The sequence below is a fragment of the Mustela erminea genome, chromosome 19, assembly GCF_009829155.1.
Source record: "Mustela erminea isolate mMusErm1 chromosome 19, mMusErm1.Pri, whole genome shotgun sequence".
NCBI classification, from domain to species: domain Eukaryota; kingdom Metazoa; phylum Chordata; class Mammalia; order Carnivora; family Mustelidae; genus Mustela; species Mustela erminea.
This window is the reverse complement of record NC_045632.1, coordinates 13320485-13343300: the sequence shown is the minus strand read 5'-3', so window position 1 is coordinate 13343300 and position 22816 is coordinate 13320485. Positions and strand designations below refer to the sequence as shown.

The 22816-nt window shown below is 43.4% G+C and overlaps 1 protein-coding gene, 1 long non-coding RNA gene and 1 pseudogene across 6 annotated transcripts in view; 1 reads left to right on the top strand and 2 right to left on the bottom strand.

Moving 5' to 3' along the window:
- Nucleotides 1-22816, top strand: part of LOC116579356 (zinc finger protein 671-like) — a 55863-nt gene that overhangs the window by 24086 nt on the left and 8961 nt on the right. The window contains exons 1-2 of one of the 5 annotated variants that reach the window (XM_032324618.1): nucleotides 4335-4565; nucleotides 7376-7502. The exons of 1 other annotated variant lie outside the window; for it this stretch is intronic. In XM_032324618.1, coding sequence (XP_032180509.1) covers nucleotides 4533-4565; nucleotides 7376-7502 — 160 coding nt within the window. In that variant the 5' untranslated portion in view covers nucleotides 4335-4532. Of the gene's footprint in view, nucleotides 1-4334; nucleotides 4566-7375; nucleotides 7503-22816 lie in introns of those variants that run through there. 3 more of the 5 variants (XM_032324619.1, XM_032324620.1, XM_032324621.1) reach the window with 3 other exon arrangements.
- On the bottom strand, nucleotides 7272-22337 carry LOC116579439. The gene is made up of 3 exons (XR_004281254.1): nucleotides 22249-22337; nucleotides 14089-14097; nucleotides 7272-7282 (listed from the first exon to the last, which is right to left on the bottom strand). It is a non-coding gene; the product is annotated as an uncharacterized LOC116579439 (long non-coding RNA).
- On the bottom strand, nucleotides 9380-9816 carry LOC116579430 (annotated as a pseudogene).

Genomic DNA, 22816 nt, shown 5'->3' with positions numbered 1-22816 from the left:
GGATCCTGGGATCATGACCTGAGCTGAAGGCAGACACTTAATTGACTGAGCCGTCCAGGCGCCCCACTTTGAGCTGCTTTTAATCTGGAGGGTTCTCATTGTGTGGAGTGTGTTGAGGACACACCTGTGTTCTGCAAACATGAAAGGATAAAGTTTATGGGAGGCCCCAGTTTTCCATGTCTCAGGACATGATGATGGTAGAGAAAAGCTGTCACACCAGGTTTGACCTAATTTGTGTTGCTACCCAAAGTCTTCTAGGAAAGCCTTAGGAGCTTTGGGAGACCTGTCATGGCAGCCTTCAATTCGTGAGTCCCTAACTAACTGTAGGAAGGGGGTTGTGACAACCTCCATTGCATCTGAGAGCAGAGTGAGTTTGGTCCCTTGTCCCCATGGAATGTTTCATATCCCCAGACACTATTAAGAAGAGTCTGGCCTCTGGTACCTGGCAAGAAGTCCGAGTTCAGAATTAAGTAGGTGGGAGTCACTGGTGGGAAGACCTACAGGAGCCAGGTTGGGGCCATAATGGATACAGGAACAAAGCGCGATTAACACGGAGTCAGAGTGGTTGCAGCACCCTGGGAGGGCTCCCCACAACAGGCGCCTGCTCATAGTACTCCCGTATCGTGGCTGAGCAGGAGAAGATAGAGAAATTTTCAGGACTTCCAGAGCTGTCTCCTCTGGCCAAGATCCCTTGCAGGACAAATAACCCAAATATTTCGTGGATTCCCTTAGGCCATAGAATCTTCACGTCAGAACTCTTGCTGTGGCGGCAGGAAAGTGGATTGAGAGACGGGAGATCTGGGAATCCAGAGATGTGGCTTTTGTGACTTATCCAATATTCTTTTTTTTTTTTTTAAGGTTTTATTTATTTATTTGTCAGAGAGAGCACAAAGCAAGGAGGGTGGCAGGCAGCGGGAGAGGCAGGTTCCCTGCTGAGCCAGGAGACCGATGAGGGACTTGATCCTAGGACCCTGGAATCCCCACCTGAGCTGAAGGCAGATGCTCAACTGACTGAGTCACCCAGGTTTCCCAACTTAATCAATCAACTCGTATAGAAACAGCTTTCCTGAGTTGCCAGTTTATGCTGCCACTGAGGCAGGACTACCCCCAAAGCAAGAAGAGAAAGTGGAGTATTATAAGGTTGCCTGGAGGATTTAATTTGCCTTTTTCCTATTTTCTTAAGGTGGACTATGTTATTTATATGAGAACTCCCTTCTAATACTGTCATTTTGTAAGTTTCCCTGTAATTACTATGTTAGCAGAATTCCCCACATTCTGATATAGTGTGCATTTATTTCATCTAAGAATTGGTTTAAAATTGGACTAAAAAGTTCCAGGTTTATTTCTAGGGACTTCTGAGTATCTGTCTTTACCACTAAGACACATGCTAAGATCAGGGCCGTGTTGTTTAATATCCAAAAATTTCCCGACCACACCTTGTCCCGGTTCCATTGCTGATGGTTTCCAACTGGCATAATGGTTAGATAGTTTGGCTTGACTGTGTTACCAGAGAGGAATAAAAACTCCTACTGGAATCTTCTGACTCTGGAAGCCAGTGCTCATCACTCACATATTTGTGGTGTAGTCTGGGAGTGAATCACAAGAGTGTGTGAATAAAAATCTGGGAAACTGCGTGGATGTTTGACCCCCAGTATGGCCCTGCATTTTATTCTCTTGGTATATTACATCCTTCGCTTTTAAGAAAACCTCCCATGAGTATGTTCTGTGGAGTCTTTAAAGTGTTTTCAGGTACAATACTTGTGAAATGTTTCCAGTTCATGATGAGGATGGGATATTTAATATGACCCCTGATTCTAATTCAAGTAATAGTGACTAAGCAGGGAGCTCCTGCCTGGTTCAGTTGGTAGAGCATGTGATTCTTTTTTTTTTTTTTTTTTAAAGATTTTATTTATTTACTTGAGAGAGAGACAGTGAGAGAGAGCATGAACGAGGAGAAGGTCAGAGAGAGAAGCAGACTCCCCATGGAGCTGGGAGCCCAATGCGGGACTCGATCCCGGGACTCCAGGATCATGACCTGAGCCGAACGCAGTCGTCCAACCAACTGAGCCACCCAGGCGTCCCAAGCATGTGATTCTTGATCTCAGAGTTCAAGCCGCACATTGAGTGTGGAGCCTACTTAAAAAAAAAAAAAAAAAAAAAATTTGACTTAGTGCACAGGAAGCAAGATGACAGAGGCTGGTGAGGAAGGATTTTTGTTAATAGGTTGGTTTCCAGGCCATCCCTGGGTTGGGTATGCATAAGGGATGTACTCAGAAACAGGAAGGAAAATAAATGTGAGAACTGGAGTCTGTAGGTCCATGCTAAGTGGATTGCAAATCAAAGACAAACAGGGGATGTCAGCCAAGAATGTGATTCCTTGGCGGTCCCCCCCCACCCCTTTTCTAGTAAAAAGCATCAGAGTATTGGGGTCTGTTATCAAAGGAACGAGACTGAGACAAAGAGAAAGCTATGCAAAGCTTTATTCTATGCCAAGCATCAGAAGTCAGACTGACTTGAGCCGAAATCCAGAGCTGGACCCTTCACCCACTGAGCCACCCAGGCACCCTGGTTGATTGACAGCAGTATTTCTCAATGTTTTCAGGAATGAAAAAACCATATTTTGGAGATAAAAGCTTCAGAATGATCAAGCACATTGGCATAGCAGTCACATGCTCTGTCTGAGTCTGTCTTTTCTCAGACTTCTTAGAACCTTCTCAAAGTTCTCAGAGGTTATAACCGTTTCTTAGCTTTTACCGATGTGTAGGGAGATGGAATGTGGGATTCCCCATAACTATTTCTGCCCCTGTCTTTAAACAGCTGAAGTCTGTATCTCACTGCTGTTTTATTCTGAGACAACTTCAAGTACTAAAGGAATAGTATTACCAGTACCTGAAGAAAGAAGTATCACTTCCCGGTAAGAAGGTGAGATCATGGGGTGGCTCAGTGGGCTAAAGCCTATTCCTTCCGCTCAGGTCATGATCCCATGGTTCTGGTATTGAGCCCCATGTCCAGCTCTCTGCTCAGCAGGGAGCCTGCTTCCCTTCCTCTCTCTGCCTGCCTCTCTGCTTACTTGTAATCTCTCTCTGTCAAGTGAATAAATAAAATCTTAAAAAAAAAAAAAAAGGTGAGATCATTGGGTTCAGACAACCCTTCATTTCAGGGTTCAGATTCTCCCTTTGCACACTTGCTCCAACTGAAAATAGCAAGACTTGTTCGGTACCAAAAATAGCATCAGTTAAGCTGCACTATGTTTGGGATGATGTCAGACTCCTAAAAGGAATTAAGTACATTTGAGAATATGGAGTAAAAATATAGGGGTAAAAGTGTTCTTTGATAGATGCGACACAATCACTGTACAGGTGAGAGGGGTTTAGTGTGGAAACAGAGGCTGATGGCGTCACTGACCACTTCATTTGGGGTGGCCTACCATTCCTTGTCCTTCAACATCGTGTACTGTATGGGGTGTGGAAGAGAAAACCACAGGCCACAAGTGGAGCGGAGCCACTTTTTCTCCATCATGTCAGCAGACCAGGGTGGAATACCTAAGCTCAATGCATTTCCAACCTCCCCCAGAAATTTAGTTTTCAAGCTCAGTCAGGGATTTTCTGGTCAGCACCAAAAAGGTAGTTTGCCAGAGGGATGGGCCCTTTCCATCCCCTAAAGAAAAATGAGGGATTTTCCTAGTAAGACTCTATTTTTCCGCCAATAAGGTGACTTCATCTAACATACTCCTTTTTTCTGTTTATGGTATTCTTGCCCTACCTTTAAAAACATTTCCCTCTCTGTAGCGCTTTGGAGCTGCCCTCTACTTGCTAGATGGGAGGCTGCCCAATTAAGAAATCGGTGGATAAAACCAGCCGACCTTTACAGTGTACTGGGCTGAATTTTGTTGTTTAACAAGGCATTTTTTGTATTCTTCGTAACCAAGTCCAAAACTGACTAATGTTTCAGGGTGCAAATATCTGAGGAGCAACAACATCTTTTCACCTATGCACAGACTCATTTCTTTCTGAAACGCTGGACGAAAAGATACATATCGTCATTTACCCCAGTAAAAGTATTTGAGAGCTTCTAAAAGAATAGTTTTCTTTGCGAGCTGACTGAGCTTTATGGAATCTGAAAGAAGGGCTCTTCTCCGCCTTTAACAAGGAGCTAAGCCAATCCTGGGTAGAAGCCTCACTTTCCAGCATCCCTCCGGGTGCCACGTGACCAGAGCTGGGTTATTCCAGGTGGAGGACGCCCTACTGGAAACCCCGAGCTCTGCGAGCCACACTACCCCGAAGAGTCTCAGTACCCAGGGCCGAACGCGGCCTTTCTAGGCGTGCGCATTCGCTGGGGGCGGGACTTCCGGCCTCATCCCCGCCCCTGGGTTGTAGCTCCAGGTTAGGACTGTGTGTCTCCTCAGGTTTCCGAGCGCGGTTCGGGATCTGGGTAATTGACGCTGAAGACAAGAGGAGCGGCGCCTCCTTGCCGCACACAGTTGAGCCTGGGTGTCCGCTCCCTTCCGGCCCGCTGCCGGCCCACCGAGTCTGATGGCGGCAGCCGCGCCCAGGGACTCGGCTGAGGTAAACGCTCGTCCCCCGGGCCCTCCCCGTCGGCCCCCCAACCCAGACCCCGAAGGCCCGAGCGCGGGGCGCCTGCTCGCGGCCCTGCGGCCCAGGCCCCGGTGTCCGGAGCAGGGAGGCGCGGGTGGGCGGGGGCCTGTGTGGGAGCGCCGGCGGACTGCGTGCAGGCGCGGGCTCCGGGCTGAGGGGCCGCCGGGGCGGGGACTGCGGGGGACCAGCACCACAAACGGGGGACGGCGCGGTTGCGTTGGTTCTGTCAGGAGCAGGGTGCGGCGCGGCGGGTGAGGCGTGCGCCGGCGCTGCCTGCCGAGGCCGTGTCTGCTGGCGGTGAGGGGAGGTGGTCTAACCCGGGTGTCAGGGAGCTTTCTGCGGCCGCAGAGAAGCGCCGCCGCCGGGGGTGAGCGCGCAGGCAGGGCGCGCAGCAAGAGGGACTTGCGGTGGTCGCTGGTAGTGGCCCGGACCGCCGCCGTGTCCGCCCTGGATGTTGGAGAACCGGCTGCTCTTGGTCTCTTTTCGGAGAAGGACTGAGGCGAATTGTGGGTGTCGCAGAGGAGAGGAGAACGGAGGGAGTGAGAGGAACCCCGGGGCTTTTGGTCGGTGACGCTTGAAGAGAAAACTGCAGACACTTTACCCGCAGAGATGTTGTTTCTGTGGGAGCGACAGGGAACAGCGATTGGGACCGAAGAATCCGAGTCAAAGCAGTAGCCAGTGTGGAGAAGAGAAGGGAGGTCGTGCTTTTTAAGGGAAAGGGGCGAAGTCGGGAAGGCTGTTACCAACTCTGAGGCGACGGGAGTAAGGTGGGAGTCGTGTCTTCCCGGTGGCTGACTGTTGGGTGGGTGATCGGGAAAGACTGTCTTTCTGGGTTTGGGGTAATGAAGGAGTGTCCCACATAAGGCCAAGTTTGTCTTTTCCTCTTTGGTCTGCAGTTGATCACTGTGATACTGTTTGAGATCTCCCCTCAAGCCTGCAACCTCCTGATACCATTTTGTGAGATTTTTTTTTTTAAAGATTTTATTTATTTATTTGACAGAGAGAAATCACAAGTAGACGGAGAGGCAGGCACAGAGAGAGAGAGAGGGAAGCAGGCTCCCTGCTGAGCAGAGAGCCCGATGCGGGACTCGATCCCAGGACCCTGAGATCATGACCTGAGCCGAAGGCAGCGGCCCAACCCACTGAGCCACCCAGGCGCCCCTTGTGAGATTTTCCATTGTTAGCTTTCACAGGTCCTGGTAGCAGAAAATATGAAAGCTTTCATCAGCTGATGAAGTCAGCAGTAGGTTAACTGTCTTTGGGGATACCTAAGTTGTTTTGACTTTTTTTTTTTTTTAAAGATTTTATTTATTTATTTATTTGACAGAGAGAAATCACAAGTAGATGGAGAGGCAGGCAGAGAGAGACAGAGGGAAGCAGGCTCCCCGCTGAGCAGAGAGCCCGATGCGGGACTCGATCCCAGCACCCTGAGATCATGACCTGAGCCGAAGGCAGCGGCTTAACCCACTGAGCCACCCAGGCGCCCCTGTTTTGACATTGTTTACAATCTCTGATGTTTCAGAGAAGTGTGATTAATGGCATCACATGGGCAGCTGGAGAGGAAATTTTGGGAAACTGGGGGAAAGATTCATGATGGAGAGTTTGAAAAGTGATGGCTGCTGTGTGGACCAGGGTGGAGACTTGGATCACATTTAGGAAGGGAATGCAGAGTGTCATGGCAATGCTCCTCTTAGGTCAGAGGGACCTAGTAACGTGTGCTGAAGAGTGGTTTTCCTGCTCAGCATGTGGTCGGGGTTGCTGGGCATTGTGAACACAGGTAAAGGAGGCAGGCAGTGATCTGGCAGATACATGGACAAGCCTTGCTTGGGATGATGGGACAAGTGATAGCTAGAACACGCAAGAGTAATTTTGCCGAGAGTGAAGTTGGGCCTGCTCTTTATTCGATGATGTATGGCTTCACAGAATTTTATGATGAGTTTTTACAGTGCCTGGGGTGTTTCAAAGTCTTGCTGGTTGTTAAGGTCTGGACAAATGTTGTCATTTGTGGTTCGCTGTGCCTGGCAGGGAGACCTTTAGTGCTGGGGTTTTCACAGAGGTTCAGTTTGGAGTGGAGGGTTCTGATTGTTGAGGGAGAGTATGGGTGGCACAGAAATAGAAGAGGGTCTATGAATATCCTAAGTTGACAGTGGTTGTGAGTGTCGTATTGCAGGGAGAATTAGAGGTAGGTGAGGAGGCTTCTCAGCAGCATTTGAGGCTTTCCCTCAGTTGGGATCCATGGGAGTACTGGGGTGGTAGTGGAACCTGTTTGTGTTTGTTAAACAAACAAACACTTGTTTGTGTCAAGTACAAGTGTGAGTCAAGGGAGGATCCTTTGTTGTGGAGCAGAAAGGTGTGGGTGTTCATCTGTGGGGTCCTAAGTCATGAGAGAGGTTCAGTCTACAAAATTATGTACACATAGAGAGGAAGTGTGAGCTAAGGGCCTCAGGTTTGGGCCTGGTATTGAAGACTTCCCGGCAGAGCAGGGCCTATAATTGGCTGTCTTGAGGGCATGACCTGGGAGACTCCATGGGAATATCCTGGCAGGGGTTTGGGACTTGCAGGCCATATTGCTTCCATGTGACCCCTGCGTGTTATTGCTGAGCACTGAACAGTGATTGGTGGGAAGGTGAGAGGAGAGCAGCATTAGAGGCACCAGGACCTGGTATTATCTGAGGAGGGGAGCTGGGCTGGCAGGAGAGACTGGGGTGGGTGTGTGGGTTGGCTGGTGGGTTCTCAGAGAGAGAGAATGCTCAGGGTTCCATGTATTCCTTTCATGGTAGTGTGGTGTGACCTTTGAGGACGTGGCCGTGTACTTCTCCTGGAAGGAGTGGAGGCTTCTTGATGAGACTCAGAGACGGCTGTACCACCGTGTGATGCTGGAGAACTTTGCACTTGTATCGTCACTGGGTAAGGCCCTCAGCGTCCCCTTGACCTGCCCTGGACTCTGTATCCTGAGGACTCCCCTTTTCCATTCTCCAGGGGAGGGTTTGTCCTTCTCTGGTGTGGACTGTGTTCACTGCATGCTTCCCCAGCTTTCTGGACAGTTGATTTTGTTGCTGGCCCTGAGTTGTTGGTGTGCCCTTCTGTCTGCCTGCAGCCCCAGTACCCGCTGTGCTGAGCCCTGATCGGCTAAGATTGGAGGCCAGTGGTCATGAGTGAAGCTAATGGAATGCACCTTGCTTTCCCTCTCCCTGGCTGGGTCTCTGTATTCAGATCAGTGCCATTTCTGTGGCCTGGGTTTTGAACCCTTCCTTGGGGTGACATTTCCTCATTTCTGCCTGTGCCTCAAACTGGAGGCATTGGCATGGCCACTGTGTAGGTATACCATGGACTACTTCTCAAGACTGTCCTGTATGGTTCTTTGGGTAGTATTTACATTTCTTCTTCCACCTGCCCCCACTTCCTTCAACTTTGATGAAATACGATTGACAAATAGAATTACATTATTGCAAGTATATTACATGATGACTCGATATACAATATGAAATTATTACCTAAATGATGGTAATCAATTCACGTATCATTTGTTAAGATTACCTTTTTCTTGTTGGTTTGAGAAAGCTTAATATCTGTTCTCTTACCAAATTTCAAGTGTACAGTACAGTATTAACAACTGTACTCAACATTAAACCCTCAGAATTTACTCCTCTTGTAAGTGAAAGTGTGTATCCCTGACCATCTTCCCCTGTGCCCCAGTCCTTAGCTTCTGGCATTCTAGTCTGTTTCTGGGGTTTTTGTTTGTTTGTTCCAGAGTTTCCCTATATGTGGTACCGTACACTAGCTGTCTTTTCTGTGCGGTTTGATGTAGCATAGTCTTTTCTAGGTTCAACCATGTTATGCAAGTGGCAGTTTTGCTTTCTTTTTTGTGGCTGGATATTCCTTCATGTGTGTGTCTACTAAATGTTCTTCGTCACATTAAACACTCAGTCACACTTACTGATGTTTCCATATATTTGCTATTGTGAATAATACCTCAGTGGATATCTCTGTGTGGAGATATTTTGTGGAGATACTGATTTTGTTTTCATGGGTAAATACCTGGAAATGGCAATGGTAGACCATATGGTAGCCTTTTTTTTTTTTTTTAAAGATTTTATTTATTTATTTGACAGAGAGAGATCACAAGTAGGCAGAGAGGCAGGCAGAGAGAGAGAGAGAGAGGAGGAAGCAGGTTCCCTGCTGAGCAGAGAGCCCGATGCGGAACTCGATCCCAGGACCCTGAGATCATGACCCGAGCTGAAGGCAGCGGCTTAACCCACTGAGCCACCCAGGCGCCCCCCCCTTTTTTTTAAATTTAAATTTTGTTAGTTAACATACAGTGTAGTAATGGTTTCTGGAGTAGAATTGCGTGATTCATCACTTGCATACAATACCCAGTGCTCATCACAACAAGTGTCCTCTTTTTTTTTTTTTTTTTAAGATTTCATTTATTTGCCAGAGAGAGAGAGAGAGAGCGAGCGCAAGTGAGTACACACAAGCAGGGAGAGAGGCAGGCAGAGGTAGCGAGAGAAGCAGATTCCCTGCCAAGCAAGGAGCCCAATGCGGGGCTCGATCCCATGAGCCCCGGATCATGACCTGAGCCAAAGGCAACGGCTTAACCCACTGAACCACCAAGGCGTCCCAACAAGTGTCCTTTTTTTAAATTTTTTTTTTACATTTAAACTTTTTATTTGCATATTAAAAAATTGTGCACTCCAATACTTAAAATCATTCAAAGAAAAAAATGGCACTCTGACTAAACTGCAGTTTACCGCCCACAAGACACCTTGGACCAGCTTTTTCTACTAGTTGTGCCCACCCAGCTTCTTCCTTTGCCAGCATACAAGTTATTTTCCTTCCCCTGCCGATGTATAGGAGGTTTGGCTTCCCAGTCAGTAGTTCAGATTCTTTGATAAGAACAAGGGGACCACAGTCATTTAAACTTGATCCAGCCTCTTTGCATCTTAAAAGTTAAACAGCTAAAAAGAAGTAAAGAAGGCAATGCTTGAGGAATGTACAGTGCATATCAGCGGCGCCTGCCTCACTATGATTCGCCCGCTTGCTTCTCCTGTTCATTTGTTTCTTTGAAGGCAGTGGATTTTTCTCTTGTGTTTCTGTCTTCTTCAATTTCAATTTACCGAATTTCTCAATCTCATCCGTATCGGGTTTGTCAGACATGGTTGCAGAGGAAGCGGAGGGAGGTGCACGAGCGAGAGAAGACCGGTCTGCTCAGGAGCCGCCGCCGAATCACAAGTGTCCTCTTTAATAGCCATCACCCATCTAGCCTGTTGCCCACCTACCTCCCGCCATCAACCTTCAGTTTGTTCTGTATCGTTAAGAGGCACTTATGGCTTGTTTCCCTTTCTCCTTTTTTCTCTCCCCCCACTCCTATATGTTCATCTCTTTTCTTTCCTAAATTCCACATATAAGTGAGTGAGATCGTATGGTATTTGTCTATCTTTGTTTGACTTACTTCACTTAGCATAATATACTCTAGTTCCATCCACATAGTTGCAGATGGGAAGATTTCATTCTTTGTGACGGCTAATATTCCATTGTATATATGTGTGTATACACACACATACACACACACACACACACCACATCTTCTTTATCCGTTCATTAGTCAGTGGACATTTGGGCTCTCTTACTTGGTTATTGCTGATGCCGCTTTAAACATCGGGGTGCATATACCACTTCTTACCTGTATTTTTATATCCTTTGGGTAAATAGCTAGTAGTACAATTGCTGGCCTGTAGGGTAGCTCTATTTTTAGCTTTTTGAGGAACCTCCATAGTGTTCTTCAGAGTGGCTGCACCGTTTTGCATTCCCACCAACAGTCCATGAGTGTTCCCCTTTTTCCACATCCTCGCCAACAGCTGTTGTTTCCTGTATTTTTTTTTTAATATTTTGGAAAGGGCGCCTGGGTGGCTCAGTGGGTTAAGCTGCTGCCTTCGGCTCAGGTCATGATCTCGGGGTCCTGGGATCGAGTCCCGCATCGGGCTCTCTGCTCAGCAGGGAGCCTGCTTCCTCCTCTCTCTCTCTCTGCCTGCTTCTCTGCCTACTTGTGATCTCTCTGTCAAATAAATAAATAAAATCTTTAAAAAAAAATATTTTGGAAAGATTTTATTTATTTATTTGAGAGAGAGCACAGAGAGAGAGAGTGAGAGGGAGAAGCAGACTCCTATCTGAGCAGAAAGCACGACACGGAGCTCAATCCCAGAACCCCAAGGTCATGACCTGAGCTGAACACAGATACTGATTGAACCACCCAGGCGCCCCTAGACACTTAAAAATAAAAGGATTTTATTTATTTGAGAGAGAGACAAAGATAGCGAGAGAGCAGGAGCGGGGAGGAGAGGGAGCCCACTGAGCAGGGAGCCTGATGTGGGGCTACATGCTAGGACCCTAAAATCATGATCTGAGCTGAAGGCATATGCTCAACTGACTGAGCCACCCAGGCGCCCCTCCTGTGTTGTTAATTTTAACCATTCTTTCAGGTGTGAAGTGGTATCATAATGGTTTTGATTTGTATTTCCCTGTTAATGTTTGATGTTAAGCTTATTTTCATGTGTCTCTTAGCCATCTGTATGTCTTCTTTTTTTTTTTTTTAAGGTTTTTTTTTTTTTTTTTAAGATTTTATTTATCCGGGCGCCTGGGTGGCTCAGTGGGTTAAGCCGCTGCCTTCGGCTCTGGTCATGATCTCAGGGTCCTGGGATCGAGTCCCGCATCGGGCTCTCTGCTCAGCGGGGAGCCTGCTTCCTCCTCTCTCTCTCTCTGCCTACTTGTGATCTCTCTCTGTCAAATAAATAAATAAAATCTTTAAAAAAAAAAGATTTTATTTATCCATTTGTCAGAGAGAATGAGCACAAGCAGGGGGAACAGGAGGCAGTGGGAGAAGCAGGCTCCCCACTGAGCAAGGAACCCAGTGCAGGAACTCGATCCCAGGACCCTGGGATCATGACCTGAGCCGAAGGCAGAGGCTTTAACCCACTGAGCCACCCAGGCGCCCCCTTCTGCCTGGTTCTTAACTGGGTTATTTGTTTTTGAGATGTTGAGTTTGGTAAGTTCTTTATAGGTTTTAGATACTAAGCCTTTACCAGATATGTTGTTTGCAAATATCTTCTTCCATTCTGTAGGCTGCCTTTTAGTTTTGTTGATTGTTTCCTTCACTATGCAAAAGCTTTTTCCTTGGTGAAGTCCCAGTAGTTCATTTTTGCTTTTCTTTGGCTTGCATCCAGCAGCGTGTTTAATAAGAAGTTGCTATAGCCAGAGTCAAAGAGGTTTCTGCCCGTGTTCTCCTCCAGGATTCTGATGGTTTCCTATCTCATATTTAGGTCTTTCATCCATTTTTATTTATTTATTTATTTATTTATTTATTTACTTTTTAAAGATTTTATTTATTTATTTGACAGAGAGAAATCACAGGTAAGCAGAGAGGCAGGCAGAGAGAGGAGGAAGCAGGCTCCCTGCTGAGCAGAGAGCCCGATGCGGGGCTCGATCCCAGGACCCTGGGATCATGACCCGAGCCGAAAGCAGAGGCTTTAACCCACTGAGCCACCCAGGCGCCCCCTTTCATCCATTTTTAATTTGTTTTTTTTTGTGTATGGTGTAAGAAAATGGTCCAGTGTCATTCTCCTGCAGGTGGCTGTCCAGTTTTCCCAACAGGATTTGTTGAAGGGACTGACTTTTTTCTATTGGATATTCTTTCTTTCTTTTGGGAGATTAGTTGACCATAGAGTTGTTGGTCCATTTCTGGGTTCTATATTGATCTATGTGTCTGTTTTGTGCCAGTGCCATGTTGTCTTGATGACTATAGCTTTGTAATATAGCTTGAAATCTGGAATTGTGATGCCTCCAGTTTTGTTTCTTTTCAGAATTGCTTTGGCTATTTAGTGAATTTTGTGTTTCCGTATAAATTTTAGGATTATTTGTTCTAGTTTTGTGAAACATGCTATTTTGATAGGGATTGCACAGAATTTGTAGATTGCTTTGAGTAGTAGAGACATTTTAATGATATTTGTTCTTCTAATCCATGAGCTTGGACTGTTTGACATTTCTTTGTGTCCTCTTCAGTTTCTTTCATGAGTGTCCTATAGTTTGTAGTTTTCAGAGTAAGATCTTTTAGCTCTTTAGTTAGGTTTATTCCTGGATATCTTACTGTTTTGGGTACAGTTGCAAATGGGATCAATTCCTTGATTTCTTTTTTTCTGCTGCTTTTTTACTGGTGAAGTAACCAGTATATCGAAATGCTATAGATTTCTGCACATCACTTTTGTATCTTGCAGTTTTTCTGAATTCATGTATTGGTTTTAGCAGTTTTTTCGTGGAGTCTTTCAGATTTTCTACAGAGTATCATGTCGTCTGCAAATAGTGAGGTTTTGACTTCTTCCTTGCCAGTTGGGATGCCTTTTATTTGTGTATTTATTTATTTTTTGGTCTTCTGATTGCTAAAGCTAACAATTCCAATACTGTGTTTAATAGTAATGGTGAAAGTGGACATCCTTATCTTGTTCCTGACTATAGAGGTAGAGCTTTCTGTTTTCCCCATTGAGGATGATATTAGCTGTGTTTCTCTCATATATGGCCTTTTTGATGTTCCCTCCATCCCTACTTTGTTGAGCATTTTTATCAAGAAAGGATGCTGTATTGTGTCTAATGCTTTTTCTGCATCTATGGAGACGACCATATGCCTCTTATGTTTCTTTTCCTAATGCGGTGTATGGCATTGATTTGCAGTGTTTGAACCACTCATAGTGGCCCAGGAATAAATCCAACTTGATTGTAGTGAATAATTCTTTAATGTAAGGTTGGATTTGATTTGTTAGTTTTTTTTTTTTTAAAGATCTTTATTTGAGAGACAGAGAGAACACAAACATAAGTGAGGGTATCGGCAGAGGCAGAGGGAGAAGCAAGCTCCCCGCTGAGTAGGGAGCCTGACACAGGGCTCGATTCCAGGATCCCCAGGATCATGACCTGACCTGAAGACAGACTCTTAACTGACTGAGCCACCCAGGCGCCTCTGATTTGCTAGGATTTTATTGAGAGTGTTTGCATTCCTGTTCATCATGATATAGGCCTATAAGTCTCCTTTTTAGTGGGGTCTTTTTCCAATTTCGGTATGAAGGTAATGCTATCTTTGTAGAATGAGTTTTGGAGCTCTCCTTCCATTTCTATTTTTTGGAAAGGTTTGTGACCATGACCTGAGCTGAAGGCAGAGGATTTAACCCACTGAGCCACCCAGGTGCCCCTTTACCCTCACTTTCAATCTGCAGGTGTCTTTAGTCTAAAATGAGCCTCTTCTAGGCAGCATATAGATGGATCTTGTTTTATTATTTATTTATTTTTTAATTTATTTGACAGAGAGAGGGAGATCACCAGTAGGTAGAGAGGCAGGCAGAGAGAGAGGGGGAAGCAGGCTCCCCTCTGAGCAAAGAGCCCGATGCGGGGCTCAATCCCAGGACCCCAAGATCATGACCTGAGCTGAAGGCAGAGGATTAACCCACTGAGCCACTCAGGCACCCTGATGGATCTTGTTTTAAATCCATTCTTACGTCTTTTAATTGGGGCATTTAGTCCATTTTAATTTACAGTGAATTGATCCCAGGTTCCTGGGATCAAGCCCCATATTGGGCTCTCTGCTCAGTGGGGAGCCTGCTTCTCCCTCTCTCTGCCTGCCTTTCTGCCTACTTGTGATCTGTCAAATAAATAAATAAAATCTTTTAAAAAATTTACAGTGATTATTGAATGATATGAATTTGGTGTCATGGTATTGTCTATAGAGTTGGTGTTTTTGGTGATGTTCTCTGGTCCTTTCTAGTCTTTTTTGCTTTTGGGGGGTTTTTTGTTTGTTTTTTGGGGGAGGTTTTGTTTCCTACACTCAAAGAATCCCCTTTAAAATTTCTTGCAGGGCTGGTTTAGTGGTTATGAACTCCTTTAGTTTTTGTTTTGTTTGTCTATTCTGAATGACAGCCTTGCCGGATAAAGAATTCTTGGCTGAATATTTTTCCCTTTCAGCACATTGAATAGTTCCATGGCTTTCTGGCTTGCCAAATTTCAGTAGACATGTCTGTTGCAAACCTGATCTATCTTCTTGAAGGTTAATGACTTTTCTTTTCCCTTGCTGCTTTCAGGATTCTTTCCTTGCCTGTGTATTTTTTGAACTTGACATATAATATGCCTTGATGATGGTCAGCTTTTATTGAATTTATTTATTTTTTATAAAAATAGGTTGGAGGAGGGGAGAGGGAGAGAGACAATCTTAAGCAGCCTCCATGCCCAGCACTGAGCTCAGTGCAGGTCTAAATCTCACAACCCTGAGATCATGACTTGAGCTGAAATCAAAAGTTGGATGCTTAGTCAGCTGAGCCACCAAGGTGTCCTGGCTTTTAATTTAATGGGAGTTCTCTGTGCTTGTTGGATTTTGATGTCTGTGTCTTTCCTCAGATTAGGGAAGTTTCTAGCTATAGTTTGTTTGAATAAACTTTCTACCCCCTTTTCTTTTTCTTCATCTTCTGGGACTCCAATGTTATAAGTGTCATCACCTTTTAATAATTTGCTCTTGAGTTCCCTAAGTCTAAGTATGTGGTCCATTACCTTTCTTTCCCTCTTCTTTTCAGCTTCATGCTTTTCCATAATTATATCTTCTGTATCACTGATTGACTCCTCTCATTTTTCAGTCCTCATTTTTTTTTAAGATTTTATTTATTTATTTGACAGAGAGAGATCACAAGTAGGCAGAGAGGCAGGCAGAGAGAGAGAGGAAGCAGGTTCCCTGCTGAGCAGAGAGCCCGATGTGGGACTCGATCCCAGGACCCTGAGATCATGACCTGAGCCGAAGGCAGCGGCTTAACCCACTGAGCCACCCAGGCGCCCATCAGTCCTCATTTTTATGGCCTCCACTTGGGGTTGCATCTTGGTTGTAGCATTTTTAATTTTGGGCTGACTAGATTTTAGTTTTTTTTAATCTCTGCAATAAGGAATTCTCTAATGTCTTCTATGCTATTTTCAAGCCCAGCTGGTATCCTTATAATTATTTTACATTCTAGTTCAGACATCTTAATTGTATCTGTATTGATTAAATCACTGTCCATGAGTACTACCTCCATCTCCTGTTCTTTCTTTTGTGGTGAATTTCTCCATCTTGTCATTTTGTGCAGAAAAGAAAAGAAGAAAGAAAAAGGAAAAACAAAACAATAACAACACCAAACTAGATTCCGTGTTTGTTTTGGTCTGGTTGTTAAAAGTATCTAGATTCCCAAATAAGAAAGAAAAAATAATACAATGAAAGTAAAATAAATAAATAAATAAATGTAAAAAATATCTGTATAAAAATAGAAATGCAAAAAAGTTAATAAGGTAAAGAATTGAAAAAATTAAATAAAGAAAAGAATAAAAGTATAAAGGAGGCTAGATACTATTTTTCCTTAGAGCTGAAGCTTTTTGCAGCCCTCTGTGATCTTAGCCCTCTGCTAACATCAGCCTTAAATTGTTCTTTTGTTTTGTTTGAGCTATAAATTTGCTTATATGATACCTTTGCCTTAATGTAGGGCTTTATTGCTCTAAATTTCCCTATTAGAACTGCTTCTGCTGTATTCTATAAGCTTTATTATTTTGTGTTTTTGCTTTCTTTGTTTCAAGATTTTTTTTAATTGGGCCCATTTGTTTTTCATGATTGCATTGTTTAATATCCACATATTTTTTAATTTTGAGCTTTCCTCCTATTATTTATTCCTAATTTATACTACTGTGGTCAGTAAAGATAACTGATGTTATTCCTCTTAAATTTGTTATGACTGGTTTCATGATTTATAACATATGATCTTTCCTAAGAAATGTTCTGTATTCCCTTGAGGAGAATGTGTGTTATTCTGCAGTTGAATTGAATATTCTCTATATACCTACTAGTCCATTTGATCTAAAGTATAGTTAAAATACAAAGTATTCTTGCTTTTCTGTCTGGATAATCTACCCATTGTTGATAGGGGAATATTGAAGGTCCTCTGTTATTTATTTTTTTTAAGATTTTATTTATTTATTTGACAGAGAGATCACAAGCAGGCAGAGAGGCAGGCAGAGAGAGAGGAGGAAGCAGGCTCCCCGTCAAGCAGCTAGCCCGATGCGGGGCTCGATCTTAGGATGGTCAGATCATGACCTGAGCTGAAGACAGAGGCTTAATCCACTGAGCCACCCAGGTGCCTTGAAGGCCCTCTGTTACTATTACATTGTTACTGTCTATCTGCCTTCGGATTGATAATATTTGCTTCCTGTGTTTAGGTGCTCCATAGTTTGATGTTTGGTGCATATACACTTGTAGTTGTTACATCCTCTCGATACATTAGCTCCTTTATCCTTATGTTATGACTTTGTCTCTAAGTCTATTTTATCTGATAAAAGTATTGCTATTTTTGCTTGCTTTTTGTATTCCATTTACAAGAAGTACATTTTTTGCTCCCTTCACTTTTAGCCTTCTTGTGTTCTTAACGCTGAAGTGAGTCAAATATCCACAGCACATAGTTGGGTCTTGTTTTTTGTTGTCATTGTTTTGTTTTTGTTTTTTATTGTTTATTTATTTTTTATTTATTTTAAATAAATAAATATTTTATTTATTTATTTGTTTGTTTGTTTGTTTGATTGATTGATTTGACAGAGATCACAAGTAGGCAGAGGCAAGCAGAGAGAGAGGAAGGAAGCAGGCTCCCTGCTGAGGAGAGAGCCAGATGTGGGGAAGTTTTCCTTCCATTTCTGTTTTTTGAAACCGTTTCAGAAGAATAGGTGTTAAATCTTGAAATGTTTGATAGAATTCCCCTGGGAAGCCGTCCAGGCGTGGATTTTAGTTTCTTGGGAGATTTTTTATTCCTGCTGCAATTTTCTTTGCTGGTTATGGGACTGTTCAGTTTTTCTGTTTCTTCCTGTTTCAGTTTTGGTAGTTTATACATTTCTAGGAATGCATCCATTTCTTTGCGAAATTGTATTTTGCCGGTGTTGGTTGTAATCTCTCCTCTTTCATTCATGATTTTATTTATTTGGGTCCTTTCTCTTTTCTTTTTGGTAAGTTTGGCCAGGGTTTATCAATCTTACTAATTTGCTTAAGGAACCAGCTCCTGCTTTTGTTGATCTGTTCTACTGTTCTTTTGGTTTCTATTTCATTGGTTTCTGATCTTTTATTAATTCTCTTCTGCTGGGGTTAAGCTTTATTTGCTGTTCTTTTTCTCCAGCTGTTTTAGGTGTAAGGTTAGGTTGTGTATTTGAGACCTCTCCTTTTTTTCTTGAGAAAGGCTTGTATTGCTCTATACTTCCCTCCTAAGACTGCCTTTGCTGCATCCCAAAGATTTTGAACAGTTCTATTTTCATTTCTTTTTAAAAGATTTTATTTATTTATTTGACAGAGGTCACAAGTAGGCAGAGAGGCAGGCAGAGAGAGAGAGGTGGGGGGAAGCAGGCTCCCTGCTGAGCAGAGAGCCTGATATGGGGCTCAATCCCAGGACCCTGGGATCATGACCTGAGCTGAAGGCAGAGGCTTAAACCAGTGAGCCACCCAGGTGCTCCCTGTTTTCATTTTCATTTGTCTCCATGAATTTCTTAAATTCTTTAATTTCCTGTTGACCTAATTCATTCTTTAGTAGGATGCTCTTTAGCCTCACTGTATTTGAGTTCTTTCCAACTTTCTTCTTGTGATTGAGTTCAAATTTCAAAGCATTGTAGTCTGAAAATATGCAGGGAATGATCCCAATCTTTAAGTACCAGTTGAGACGTGATTTGTGACCCAGAATGGATCTGTTCTGGAGAATGTTCCATGTGCAGTCGAGAAGAATGTGTATTCTATTACTTTAGGATGGAATGTTCTGCATATATCTTTGAGGTCCATCTGGTCCAGTGCATCATTGAAAGCCACTGTTTCCTTCTTGATCTTCTTAGATGATCTGCCCATTGCAGTGAGTGGGGTGTTAAACTACTATAATTGTATTGTTATTAATGTTTCTTTAATTTTATTACTAATTAGTTTATATAATTGTCTGTTCCCATCTTAAGGGCACAAAATTTACGATTGGTGGACCTTGTTGGATAGACATTTTAATTATATTATAATGTCCTTCCTCATCTCTTATTACACTTTGGTTTAAAATCTGATTTGTCTGATATAAGGATTGCTACCCCAGCTTTCTTTTCATGTCCATTAGCATGATAAATGGTTTTCTGCCCCCTCACTTTCACTCTGGAGGTGTCTTCGTGTCTAGAATGAATCTTTTTTTCCTTTTTTTTTTGAGAGAGAGACAGTGAGAGAGAACATGAGTGAGGAGAAAGAAGGTCAGAGAGAGATGGGGCGCCTGGGTGGCTCAGTGGGTTAAGCCGCTGCCTTCGGCTCAGGTCATGATCTCAAGGTCCTGAGATCGAGTCCCGCATCGGGCTCTCTGCTCAGCAGGGAGCCTGCTTCCTCCTCTCTCTCTCTGCCTGCCTTTCTGCCTACTTGTGATCTCTCTCTGTCAAATAAATAAATAAAATCTTTAAAAAAAAAAAAAAAAAAAGAGAGAGAAGCAGACTCCCCGTGGAGTTGGGAGCCCGATGTGGGACTCGATCCCGGGACTCCGGGATCATGACCTGAGCTGAAAGCAGTCGTCCAACCAACTGAGCCACCCATGCGTCCCTAGAATGAATCTTTTGCTCACAGCATATCAGTGGGTCTTGCTTTTTTATCTGATCTGGTATCCTGTGTCTTTTGATTGGGGCAGTTAGGCCACTTACCTTCAGAGTACCTATTGAAACATTAGAGTTTAGTGCCATTTTATTACCTGAATATTTACAGTTTCCACATATTTTCTCTGTTCCTTTCTGGTCTATGTTTCTTTTAGGCTTTTTCTTCACTTAAAGGATCCCCTTTAATATTTCTTGCAGGGCTGGTTTAGTGACCACAAATTCTTTTAGTTTCTCTTCATCCTGGAAGCTCTTTATCTATCCTTCTATTCTGAATGACATTCTTTTTTTTTTTTTTAAATGATTTTATTTATTTATTTGAGAGAGAGAGAGAGCAAGCACGAGAGGAGAGAGATCAGCGGGAGAAGCAGACTCCCTGCAGGGAGTCTGATGTGGGACTTGATCCCAGGACTCCAGGATCATGACCTGAGCCGAAGGCAGTCGCTTAACCAACTGAGCCACCCAGGCGCCCCCTGAATGACATTCTTGATGGATAAAGTATTCTTGGCTGCCTGCTTTTCTCATTTACCACCTTAAATATATCATGCCAGTCCTTTTTGGCCTGCCAGGTCTCTGTACGTAGGTCTGCTGCCCATCTAATGTTTCTATCCTTGAAGATTATGGACCTCTTGTCCCCAAGATGCTTGCAGGATTTTCTCTTTGTCTCTGAGGTTTGCAATCTTCACTATTAATATGCTGAAGTGTTGACCTATTTTTATTGATTTTGAGGGGTATTCTCTGTGTCTCCTGGACTTTGATGCCTGTTTCCTGGATGGACCCAGATTAGAGAAGTTCTCTACTCTAATTTGCTCCAATATACTTTCTGCTCTGCCCCTCTCTTTCCTCTTCTGGGATCCCAATTATTTTAATATTGTTTCACTTTATGGTATCACTTTTCTCTCAAATTCTCCCCTTGAGATCCAGTAGTTGTATATCTTTCTTTTTCTCAGCTTCTTTATTATCCATCATTTTGTCTTCTATATCACTAATTCTTCTGCCTCATTTATTCTAGCAGTTAGAACCTCCTTTTTTTTTTTTTAAAGATTTTATTTATTTGACAGAGGGAGATAGCAAGTACAACCACAAGCAGCAGCAGGTAGAGGGGGAGGGGGAAACAGGTTCCCACTGAGCAAGGAGCCGGATGTGGGGTTCGATCCCAGGACCCTGGGAACGTGACCTAAGCTGAAGGCAGACACTTAACCAGGCACCCTTAGAACTTTCATTTTTTATTGAATCTCAATAGCCGTTTTGATTTTGACTTGACTAGATTTTAGTTCTTTTATTTCTCCAGAAAGTATTCTTTAGTGTCTTTTATGCTTTTTTTCAAGCCCAGCTAGTATCTTTAGAATTGTTATTCTAAACTCTAGTTCCACATCTTACTTATATCCATACTGATTAGGTCCCTGGCTGTCAGTACTGCCTCTTGTTCTTTTTTTTTTTTGAGGTGAGTTTTTCCGTCTTGTCATTCTGTCCAGAGAAGACTAGATGAACAAGAGGACAGAATACTGAAATGACAACAACAGCCCCTTAGAAATATACACTAAACAAATCAGAAGAGACCCGAAACCAAAAAATATATAAACATTTTTAAAAAGTGAAAGAGAGGGGCACCTGGGTGGCTCAGTGGGTTAAAGCCTCTAACTTTGGCTAAGGTCATGATCCCAGGGTCCTGGGATTAAGCCCCACATTGGGCTCTCTGCCCAGCAGGGAGTCTGCTTCCTTTCCTCTCTCTCTGCCTGCCTCTCTGCCTACTTGTGATCTCTGTCTGTCAAATAAATAAATAAAATCTTTAAAAATAAAATATAATGAAATAAAAAATAAAAAGTAAAAGAGAATATAATCAGACAGGTGAATAAAACAGAGAGGTACACTGGATCCTGTGTGTATTTTGGTCTGTTTGTTAGAAAACTAGATGGCAAAAGTGTAAGGAACAAAAACCATGTATGTGCAAAAATAAAATTAAAAAAAAATCAAAATCAATGAAAGAGTAAAATAAAACTTTAAAAAAACAATCTTTAAAAATTTTTTTTTTAAGATTTTATTTATTTATTTGACAGAGAGAGATCACAAGTAGGCAGAGAGGCAGGCAGAGAGAGAGAGAGGAGGAAGCAGACTCCCTGCTGAGCAGAGAGCCCGATGCGGGACTCGATCCCAGGACCCTGAGATCATGACCTGAGCCGAAGGCAGCGGCTTAACCCACTGAGCCACCCAGGCGCCCAAAAAAACAATCTTTTTAAAAAAAGATGGAAAGAATATAAACAGATAGGATGACATACACTATATCCTGGGTGTATTTTGGTCTTTTTGTTAGAAGAAACTACCTCTCAAAATTGTGAAGAAAGAAAAACTTACTATACAAAAACAAAATTAAACACATTGAAGGAATAAAATGTAACTATCAGGATGAAAATTTAAAAAGACTTAAAAAAAGAATATAATCAGACAAGTAAAGAGAAGAGAGCAATACATTAGATTCTGTGTGTATTTTGGTAAGTTTGTTAGAAGAAACTGCATTGCAAAATTGTAAAGAAAATAAAATGTATATACGAAAATAAAATTAAATACAGTGAGTGGATAGAATGTAACTCTAAGAATGAAAATAAAAAGAGACTTTTAAAAAAGAGTTGCTAAAATAAATCGTTTCGAAGGAAAAAGAAAAGAGAAGTAAAAATCTAAAGGCTAAGGAATGATAAGAAAAAATCATGGATTCTATGCACCGTTTTCTCCTAGTGCTGGAGTTTTGCAGTTCTGTGTGATCATTAAACTTGCTGATCTGAGGGAGGGGCCTGTTGCACTGATTCTCAGGTGTCTTCCCTGGGAGGAATTGTACCCCCTTGTCAGAAGGCATGGCTAAGTCAGGGGCTCTGGATTGCTCTATGTGGTTTTTGTTCCCTGAAGGCTTTCCCTGCAGCTTGAGAGGATGGCAGTGAAAATGGTGGCTTCCCAATCTCCAGACCCAGAACTGAAACCTCATGCCCCCCACTCCTCAGTGCATCCTCAGGGAAAAGCAGGCAATGACTCCTGTTTCCCTGGTCTCTAGCCACACTCTGTGCTCACCCAGCCTGTGACTAAGCACTTGTGACCTTGCTCAGAGTCTCCAAACCCTGTAGACTCCTGTGGTGTGCATGCATGCTGTTCCTCTCGGTGAGAGGAAGAGGGATCTCTTCAGGGCTCTGCTGCTTCCTGAGTCCTTGCTCAGAGAGTGGTTGCCCTACTGTGTGGCAGTTCATGGTTTATGGAAGCACTGAGCTGAGACCCCACTCTTGGGCTCCCTGATTGCAGCCGGATTCCCCACTCCAGTGCCTGGGAACTCTGCTGCACTCAGGCACCCCAGTTCTTTCTGTGACCCCCGGGAATCCTGAGACTACACTGTCCCACCTAGGATTCTACCTTGCTCGCCACCTGAGCTCCTTTTAGGCAGGGACATCCCTCACTGGAACAGCCTTCTAAACGTTCTGATTTTGTATACTTCTGATATATCACTTTCCTTTGGCCCGCTTCCTACCTTCATCCTACCTTCATGGTTTATCTTCTGATGTATTACCTCGGAT